Source organism: Hyperoodon ampullatus (genome assembly GCF_949752795.1).
Source record: "Hyperoodon ampullatus genome assembly, chromosome: 7".
Lineage (NCBI taxonomy): Eukaryota > Metazoa > Chordata > Mammalia > Artiodactyla > Ziphiidae > Hyperoodon > Hyperoodon ampullatus.
The window spans coordinates 89,504,198-89,514,480 of record NC_136920.1 but is presented as its reverse complement, the minus strand read 5'-3'; the positions used below and the strand labels follow the sequence as shown (position 1 = coordinate 89,514,480).

Genomic DNA, 10,283 nt, shown 5'->3' with positions numbered 1-10,283 from the left:
AGAAAAGCCTTCCAAGGGCAGCTGCAAATGTCCTTGTCACTCAGAGGCAGCAATAATTGTGATTTATGAGCTCTGCTAATCAAAGCTTTAGGTGCCTGTTACAATGATGACATTCAGAAAAAAATGTCTGGAAGCTTCAAACCTCAAGATTCTTTTCTGACACTCCCATCTTCCAGGTATTGCCCAAGCTGGAAATCAGAACATATCGATTTTCAGGGGCTGTGGTACCATGACACATCCTATACTAATGGGAGAGGTTCCGCCGAGATAGTCCCCCTGGAACCTTCCCTTTTTTCTTAAAATGCAGATCTTTCTCTTCCAGTCACTACTTGAAAGTCTTATTTTGCTCCTACTCTTAGAAACAGTCAAAAAGAGCCCCATGGTGACCATGTTATAAACAAAAGCAATTTTAAATTTTAGTAGGCATTCTTTTTCTCACTGGCCTTGGCTCCCTTTCTGCCTTCTGCAATAACCCAACCAGACTTAACCACCACCGTGTCCATGACACTCTTTGTGATTAGTGCCTAGAAAGCTGGACATAACTTGTGCCCATGTGCAGACAGTCTATAGTTCAACTATCACTTCTGTGGAAGGCACTCATCAAATTCACAAGACATCTGCTATTACAAACCTCAGGCTACAACTGGGGTTCACTACAAATGTTCTCAGAAAGTCTGATAACATGATAGTGAAAGACAGCTTTCCATCTGAAAAGTTCCAATGGCCTGTGCAATTCTCTCTTAGCTGAGCCAGCCAATAGGTGGGATCCTTGTAGGAGGGGCTCTTACTGTCGCTGAGGCTCTTGGAAAACGTGGAATGATCCCACTGCTCTCATATGATTGAAAACTATGCCAAACCAGGTTGTTTACTACTGAGGGGGAGGAAGAAATAGGGAGGGAAACTTTTAAGGCATAAATAATATAAAAGGGCACACATTTTAAGATACATTCATATGACATTACTACTACAAAAAATAAATAACGATTTCTCTCTGAATTGAATTAATGTCCTTCACACAGTCCATCCCCAGGCCTGTTTTGTGCAGTTACTGGCTTGAAGTGGAAACATGACGAGGCACTGACACATCCTCAGGTCTCCTGGGATTGCTGAAGGACCCCTGAAGGGCTGTCTACAGGAATGCTAGGAGGAGACCATGGTGTCTTTTCAGTGCAGTCCTTTGAAACAGGTGGCAAAATAAGATTCCAACTTAAAATTTTGTTCTCTGTTTCTGAAGGCACACAGCTGTCTCCTGAAAAACAAAGGTTTGGAAGCATTATGAAATGATAAAGGCTGATTTTTATCAAAGCAGTCTACAAACATTACCTTGAGCAATAAAGAAAGAATCATGAGCAAAATTAGAGCCCAGTTACATTTAGTTTGAATTTGAGGGAGACAGTAGGTTTAAAAGGTTTAAAATAAAGTTGAGCTCTCATGAACAGTTATACAATTCATCTCAGGGTTAAAGGAAACCCCTTAAAAGCCCCAAAATTACCATCTTAAAGAAAGGCTACAACTCCAGAATCAATTCAAATGAAAAAGCTCAGGATCACAAAATGCATCCTTCTAGCAAGTCTACTTTCAGGTACAAACTGAATCAAAGCCTATTTGGATTTATTTTCCAAAATGTTCTCAGGATGAACAACCTGAGATGAATAGTGTGCGTAACAAAATTTCAAAGAACTCTTTATTGAGCCAACATTTTTTTTAAGTATCCAATACCCACCCCCCACCCAATATCTAAGAAATATGTGAGTTGATCACAGAGAGAACATTCTGAAAGGATCACCTTTCCTGATACAGTACTTAGTTAACTGAAGACTATCTAGAAACTTAAGATTTATAATGTCTTGCTGTACCTCTGTTGAACTCTGCTGCAACTTCCACACAACCAGAGTTGGTCTCATTTCTATTGTCTTGACAGCAAATATGCTGAGCAGGTCTTCGTGCCTTGTCATCTCTGATGCCCTTCTCAGGTGACTGACCACAGTCGGGGACTGTGGAAGCCAGACATACAGGCATCTTCATGTGAATGAGGGGCTTCATTTCCAAACCATCCTGAGGATAAGGTGCTACCACTGGGACCACAGGAAGGGGGCTGCTGCTGAAAGCACTGTTGGTTTTGGTGAAACACCTACAAAGGGTAAACCAAAAGAAATAGAATTGTATCTAGAGGGATCAATAATTAAAAGCCACTCATTTTGAAATATCATTTGGTATTCTGTATTCACAGATTCTTAAGAAAGATTGATGCTTAGAAATAACAAAATGATTCACTATGATTTGAAATATCAAAAATTAGAGTTAAAGTGAAATACAACAGGAGAATGCATCAAAAAGCAAACCAATTAAGAATTGAACTGTATATGATGAGCTATCCCATGTTTCCTTTGCCTTAGTCCACTGTCAGAAGTTGTCTCCATAATTAAATAGCTCCAGAATATAGCACACAGATGGAAAAGGTCATCCGCACTGGAAGGAATGAAAGAAAAAAAGAGGAAGAGGACAGAAAACTAAGAAACTTATGGCCACGTGAGAGAAATGACCTTATGAAAGCCAATAAAAACACACTGTTTTGAAATCAGATATGTTCCCTCTCACTCTTGGAAAAAACACCACAAGAACTAGACACCCAAAATCCAGGTCTTATTTTTCAATTTTTTTCTTTGCAGAATTAATTGCTAGAATTTAATAGTAGTGAGCATTCACTTCAATTCTGCCCTACTTTAATTTCTTGCCTTCATCCAAGATATGTGTTTTCTCTAATTTTTTTCCTTCCTGTTCTTCAGACTGGATAATTTCTATTGATCTTCCAGTTCATTGACTCTTGCTTCTGTTTTCTCCAATCTGATTTTAAGCCCAATCAGTAAACTTTCCATTCCAGTTATTTATACTTTTCAGCTTTGGAATTTCCATTTGATCTATTTTTTTTTTTTTTTGCGGTACGCAGGCCTCTCACTGTTGTGGCCTCTTCCTTTGTGGAGCACAGTCTCCGGACGCGCAGGCTCAGCGGCCATGGCTCATGGGCCTAGCTGCTCCATGGCATGTGGGATCTTCCCAGACTGGGGCACAAACCTGTGTCCCCTGCATCGGCAGGCGGACTCTCAACCACTGTGCCACCAGGGAAGTCCCTCCATTTCATCTTTTTAATTGTTTCTATTTCTCAGATGAAATTCCCCATGTGAATTCATTGTGTGTGTATCTTCAAGTCCTTGAGCATATTTGTAACAGCTGCTTTAAAGTCATTGTCTACTCGTGATATCTGGATCATCTCAGAGTCTGTTTCTATTGACTATTTTTTTCCCTTGAGTAAGTATCACATTTTCCTATTTCTTTACATGTATAGTAATTTTTTAAACTGGATTTTCCCCTCTGATTTTCTGGTTGATCTCTTGGCCTCAAACTCCATCCTTCAACACCTTCAGTTTGTGTTCTTGACCCAAGATTGGAGAATGCCCTCAGGCAAAACCCCATAATGTCACCCATTGTCTTTCAAGGTTAGATTTATTCAGTTTCTGCCTGTTTCTGGTTACTCTACAATACTTTCAAATTGTCCAATTTCATCATTATTACCTGTGGATGATCAAGCTAGTCTGTCATTAACAGAAACTGGAATCTAATAAGTATTTATATATAAAATAAAAATATTTTTTATTTATAAAATTAGGAGTGAGAAAAGTCTGGAGAAGACATTTCATTTGGCTTTGATCTGGGTTTGTTAGGTAGGAAACACACAGGACTGACCAGGAGTATGATGGAGCTAGGCATGATAGGGAATAAAGATAAGAATTCTTTGGACTTCCATCCTTTGAACATGGGATGGTATGTTTCTGGAGCGTAAGAAAATCAGTAAAAGGAAGTCCATGCAACTGTTACGAGCATTTCTGTTGGTTCAAGTTATTAGAAATACCAAATCCTAAGCATGAAGACTCGGAACCTGAAAGAGAATAAGACATCTGTCAGGAAACCAAATCCTTAATTTAAATAAGTAAGTCCAACTTTAATTTCAAATAGAGAAATATATTCACTCTACACTTAGGAGAATTCAGATACCAGTCACCTGGCATGAAAGCAAAGTATGTCTGTCAGGTATTCATCTGCACAGAATAATCTGACTACAGCATTATCTAATATGACTGTAATTTTACCTTTTAATAATACAGGAAAGATATATACCTGATTGAAAGAAAATCTGTGTTCCCATGCAAGTGTTAAGGCAGTCAAAAGTGGAGGGAGCACTGGTGTGGAAGAGAGTTTGTTGGAGTCAGAATCAAAGCACTGCGCTGGACAGATCATGACTCCAGGAGAGTGTGGCATTCCTTATTGGTCTGCTGTACATTTTATTCAACTCTGAACTTAAAATTTTTTTCTGGGGCGCCGATGAGGGTGAACACGAATCTCTTGACATCCATTTAAAAATGTCCATGTTATCAGTCTCTTTCTTCATTAGTCTCTTCCACTGTCTCAATACCCAGGGAACCTGAAAATCCCCCTGAATGTATTCAATTCATGAGAATCCACAGATTCTAAACAGGGTACTCACCCAAAATGTGGGGCAAGTCCAGGGGAAAAATCTTCTTGTTTTTTTGGCCATGCTGCATGGCTTACAGGATCTTAGTTCCCCGACCAGGGGTTGAAGCCGGGGCCACAGCAGTGAAAGCGCTGAGTCCTAACCACTGGAGTGCCAGGGAACTCCTGGAAAAATCTTTTTGCATTCAAACTACTACTAATGGGAATTTAATAGATATTATATATCTATAAATAACGTTACTTAGAAGAACCCTTTATTCTAAAACCATTTGCTGATACTTTCTAAATGTCAGACACTGTGGTAGACACTGAAAGTATAAAGATAAATACAACAGGTTCCAGCTCTCAGTCTAGCAGAGGAGAAAAAGTAAACAAATGGCTACAATATAATGTAGTAAGTGTAATATAAGAAGGTATAAAAGACACTGGGAGCACTCAACTTTGAGATGGGTTATCTTAGATGTATAGCTGATGAGAACAGGGTACTTCCCACATTCCAGCTAGAGACCAGTGTGTATTCTTCCAGGCTATTTCAGACTCAAGTGTCTTATAATTGAGGAAATTACAGTAGATGGCAACTGTGGCTTTAGAGAGTAAGAAGGATTCTGATTTCAAAAAACCAGAAATATCTCTGGTCAGGGGAATCTATATGGCTACCGTGATTCACTGGAAATCATTCTTAAAAATTAAGTTCCTGGCTTCTGGCTATGGCTGATTAGTTTATATCAGAACAACTCTCCTGCCAAGAGCAACTTGGCAACTAAAAAAGATGGAGAAATTTTAGTTTAAATCTGTCAAAATCATCAGAGAGCTACTCCAGCACTTAAGTGGCTGAGATTCCAGAAAGAAGGTAAATGTGAGTTTCAGCCCCACTTTTCCTCATGAGGCATCTGCCCAGTTCAGTGCAGGATGAAACACTAAGACGTCAAGCAGGAAGTGGCTAAGGAGCTGAGCAGAACGTGTGGCAGTTTCCTGAGGCTGGGAACACAGAAACTGGAGTTCAGAGCCTACCAAAGAGAAAAGGCCCAGTAAACCCCCCAGGCTTTTCATTAGGACCCTTGAAGGGTTACATTGTAAAAATAACAGTGAAGCAGGAATAGACAAGGCTTTTAAAAAGACTGAAACTCAGCATTAAATCAGCTCAATCACTAATTGGGTTAAAATGATCTGCCCCTTGCCTAACTGCCTGCCAAAAGCAAAAGTAAATCCTTTCTGGGGCAAGAAAACATCTTCCAGAGCCTCTATGAGTTTTTATATGCAATGTCCAGAATTCAATAAAAAATTACGTGGCATTTCTGGAGACAGAAACAAGAGAAAACTAAGTGATGAAGATATTGAGTTAGGAGACAAAGATTTTAAAAGAACTGGATGAACATATTCAAGAAAACAGGTGACAAGATGGAGAATTTTAACAGAGACTTAGAATCTAATAATAATTATTATTTGGAATTTCTAAACTAAAAAGTAGAATACCTAAACGAAGAACTCAATTCATGGAGTTAAGACTAAATTGAACACAGATGACTAGAGGTTTACTGAACATGAAGCGTGTCTCTGCACGGTCTTCAGACTGAAGCACAGACACAAAAGGATGGAAAATATAGAAAGAAGCTTAAGAGGCATACGAGGCATAGAAAAAAGCTCAAAAATATATGCAGGCACATCTCATTTTATTATGCTTCACTTTATTACACTTCGCAGATAACGCGTTTTATACAAACTGAAGGTTTGTGGCAGCCCTGCATCAAGCAAGTTGATCAGCGCCATTTTTCCAACAGCATTTGCTCACTTCTGTCTCTGTGATACATTTTGGTAACTCTCGAAATATTTCAGACTTTTTCATTATTATTATATTTGTTATGGTGATCTGTGATCAGTGACCTCTGACTGTAGTTGTTTTGAGGTGCCACAAACACTGTTGTCTTATTTTAAGAAATTGCCACAGTCATTCCAGCCTTCAGCAACCATCACCCTGATCAGTCAACAGCCATCAACATCGAGGCAAGACCCTCCACCAGTGAAACGATTATGACTCACTGAAGGCTCACATGATGGTTAGCATTTTTTTAAGCAATAAAGTATTTTTAAATTAAGGTATGTACATTTTTTTGGACATAATCAAAAAATTCACTTTTGAATGGGATAAAAGCTATATGTGGAGAGATAAAGGCTAAGAATTTCCTAAAACTGATGAAAGTTCAAGCCACAGATTTAAGAAGTTCTATGAACCCCAAGCAGAATAAATACAAAGAAAATTATACTTTCAAATGTGAATAATTAAACTGCTGGAAGTAAAAATACAAAGTGAAAATCATAAAAGCAGCCAGAAGAAAAAGACATTATCACCTTGAAAGGGAACAACAGCTGAATAGATGATTCTTCAATAGAAACAATAGAAGCAACAAAATAATGGAATGACATTGTTAAAGCACAAAAAGAAGGTAACTGCCAACCTAGAATTTAATGAACAGTAATAAATACCCTTTGAAAAGGAAGATGAATTGAAGACATTTCCAGACAAAAAATCTGGGAGAATATGTAACCCTCAGACCTGTACTACAAGAAATACTATAGGGAATTCTTCAAGTTGAGGGAAAATGAGTACCAGCAGACAACAGGAAGAAATACAGAAAAATCTACAAACAGTAAATGAGGGAGAGGGTGTGGAGAAAAGGGAACCCTCCTATACTGTTGGTGGGAATGTAAATTGGTGCAGCCACTGTGGAGAACACTATGGAGGTTCCTTAAAAAACTAAAAATAGAGCTACCATATGATCCAGCAATCCCACTTCTGGGCATATACCTGGAGAAAACCATAATTCAAAAAGACACATGGGGGCTTCCCTGGTGGTGCAGTGGTTGAGAGTCCGCCTGCCGATGCAGGGGACACGGGTTCGTGCCCCAGTCTGGGAAGATCCCACATGCCACAGAGCGGCTGGGCCCGTGAGCCATGGCCGCTGAGACTGCACGTCCAGAGCCTGTGCTCCTCAACGGGAGAGGCCACAACAGTGAGAGGCCCGCATACCACAAAAAAACAAACAAAAACAAAAGACACATGCACCTCAGTGTTTATTGCAGCACTACGTACAACTGTCAGGACATGGAAGCAACCTAAATGTCCATCGACAGATGAATGGATACAGAAGATGTGGTACATATATACAATGGAATATTACTCAGCCATAAAAAAAGAATGAAATAATGCCATTTGTAGTGACATAGATGGACCTAGAGATCATCATATTGAGTGAAGTAAGTCAGACAGAGAAAGACAAGTATCATATGACATTGCTTATATATGGAATCTAAAAAAATGGTACAAATGAACTTATTTACAAAACAGAAATAGAGTCACGGATGTAGAAGACAAACTTATGGTTACCAAGGGGGGAAGGGGGGTAGGGATAAATTGGGAGATTGGGACTGAAATATATACACTACTCTATATAAAATAGATAACTAGTAAGAACCTACTGTATAGCACGGGGAACTCTACTCAATACTCTGTTATGACCTATATGGGAAAAGAATCTAAAGAAGAGTGGTTATATGTACATGTATAACTGACTCACTTTGCTGTACACCTGAAACTAATACAACATTGTAAATCAACTATACTCCAATAAAAACTGGTTTAAAAAAAAAAGGAGGGATGAATAGCAACAAAGGTAATGTTGGGAATTGTGACTAAATATCGACCGCAAAAAACAGTAACTGTATTGTCTTAAAGGATTTTAAATATTTATAGAATTAAACCACACGACAAAAATAACAAAACACTGGGGAAGGAACTGGAGTTAAAATGTTCTAAAGTATTTTACTGTCTAGGAAGTAATAAAAGTACTAATGCATGTTAGACTCTAATTAAGGTCATAATGTCCAGCACCAAGCACACAGTACATGGCATATCGTATGACCTCAAAAATGGTGAGTAAATAAATAATAAACAGTAGAACATCAGTCTTTTTTAATAACCTTTTCTGTAAGCAAGTAAATTTATTATCAAGGAGCAACAATTAAACTAATTGGTCAAGATACCTTATAACAGACCATACCTAAAACTAAGATAATACACGTAGATTAAAGTGAGAATGAACCATGGGACTTCCCTGGCGGTCCAGTGGTTAAGACTTCATGCTTCCACTGCAGGGGACACAGGTTCGATCCCTGGTCGGGGAACTAAGATCCCACATGCTGCTTGGCACAGCAAAAAAAATAAAGTGAGAGTGAACCATACACTTACCCCTTAAGATTTTTGTACCACAATAGTAGTTATCTCTGTCTTTGTTCCATACTAGCTCTGTTGTTCAGTTTTTCTTCTACCTGTTGGCTTCAAAGTTCTCTGACTTAAAATTCAGTCTTCTGGAGGACGGGCAATGCCTGTCCTAGATGGCAGAGAAAGCTCTTCGCGAGACAATGGAGCACAGTCAGGCACTTAATGAAATCCCCAATCATGATGTAAAACAAACTAAGTGAGCTTCTGGCTTGATGTTCCATTTCTCTGCAGGAATCTGGAAGTAATACAAAGGTGCTAGAAACCTGAAAGACAAAAGAGGATCAGGTCAGAAAGAGAAGTTTTCATTTAAAAAAGTAAAGGTGTAGGAAAAATATATACTTGCCAGAATTTGAAACACCAGGGCAGTTCCCTAAACACAAGATATTATAAGTTAATAATTGGCTTATATAGATCTAATATGAATTTAATTTCATAATGCTGACATAAAATAATGAAGACTCACCAGATGATAAGATGCCTTGAGTTCTTCTGCTGTTTTGTTCCTTTTAGTTTCTTTTCTGTCCTTCTCATTTCTTTAATTTAAAGCAAAGGACGAGTTTTGTTTTGTTTGTTTTTTTTTTTTTGCGGTACGCGGGCCTCTCACTGTTGTGGCCTCTCCCGTTGTGGAGCACAGGCTCTGGACGTGCCAGGCTCAGCGGCCATGGCTCACAGGCCCAGCCGCTCCACGGCATGTGGGATCCTCCCAGACCGGGGCACGAACCCGTGTCCCCTGCATCGGCAGGCGGACTCTCAACCACTGCGCCACCAGGGAAGCCCAGGACGAGATTTTTAAAGGAAATCTAAGGGCAGTCCAACAGTCTGAGTGTAAAGCACTTTCGTGAGAATGAAGGTGAACGACATGGATGGGACAGGACCGAGGGATGGTCAGGACAGAAGAGCCAGGGCCAACTACAATGGATGGTAATTAGAGAGCTGATACTGTCACCTGGTTTTATGTGCTGGGAGTTAACAAGCAGAATACACATATGTTTTAAAAGAAATTACAGATATTTAGCAAGAGAAAAGTGCAATTTCCTATTACATATTCTTTAGCAGCTATTGTTCAGGTAAGTAATATAGAAAATCACAGCAGTGAGTACTTTTATTCCGAACTGTGACTCTCAATTAACAGGGTGGTGCTGGTAGTAACATCGTCATTTGAGTTAGACTGTTAACGTGATTATAACCCAAATTTCAACATGATAAACCAAACTGATTTAAATTTTTCTAGTATGCCGAACCCTAACTCATAATCATCAGTAATTAACCACGTAGATAACCAAATATAAAAAATTCAGTCACCTTACTTTTAGTTCATTTCTGGATGTCTACATAAAAATGGCTTCAACTTGGGGGCTACATGCTAAGATATAAGCACAGAGGACACAGTCGATAAAAAAGGAATATAATACCTGTTCTGAATATAATTAGGCATATAACATGTGAAACAATTCTTTTACTGATAACACTTTAATTAAAA

At 38.9% G+C, this 10,283-nt stretch overlaps 1 protein-coding gene across 1 annotated transcript in view; it reads right to left on the bottom strand.

The window, feature by feature from the left end:
- Window positions 1-1,088: 1,088 nt before the first annotated feature.
- Window positions 1,089-10,283, bottom strand: part of CDON (cell adhesion associated, oncogene regulated) — a gene marked incomplete at its 3' end in the record, with an annotated part of 55,932 nt that continues 46,737 nt past the window's right edge. The window contains exons 18-19 of the mRNA XM_079707480.1: window positions 1,857-2,131; window positions 1,089-1,249 (exon numbers count right to left, since the gene is read on the bottom strand). Coding sequence (XP_079563606.1) covers window positions 1,089-1,249; window positions 1,857-2,131 — 436 coding nt within the window. The remainder of the gene's footprint in view (window positions 1,250-1,856; window positions 2,132-10,283) is intronic.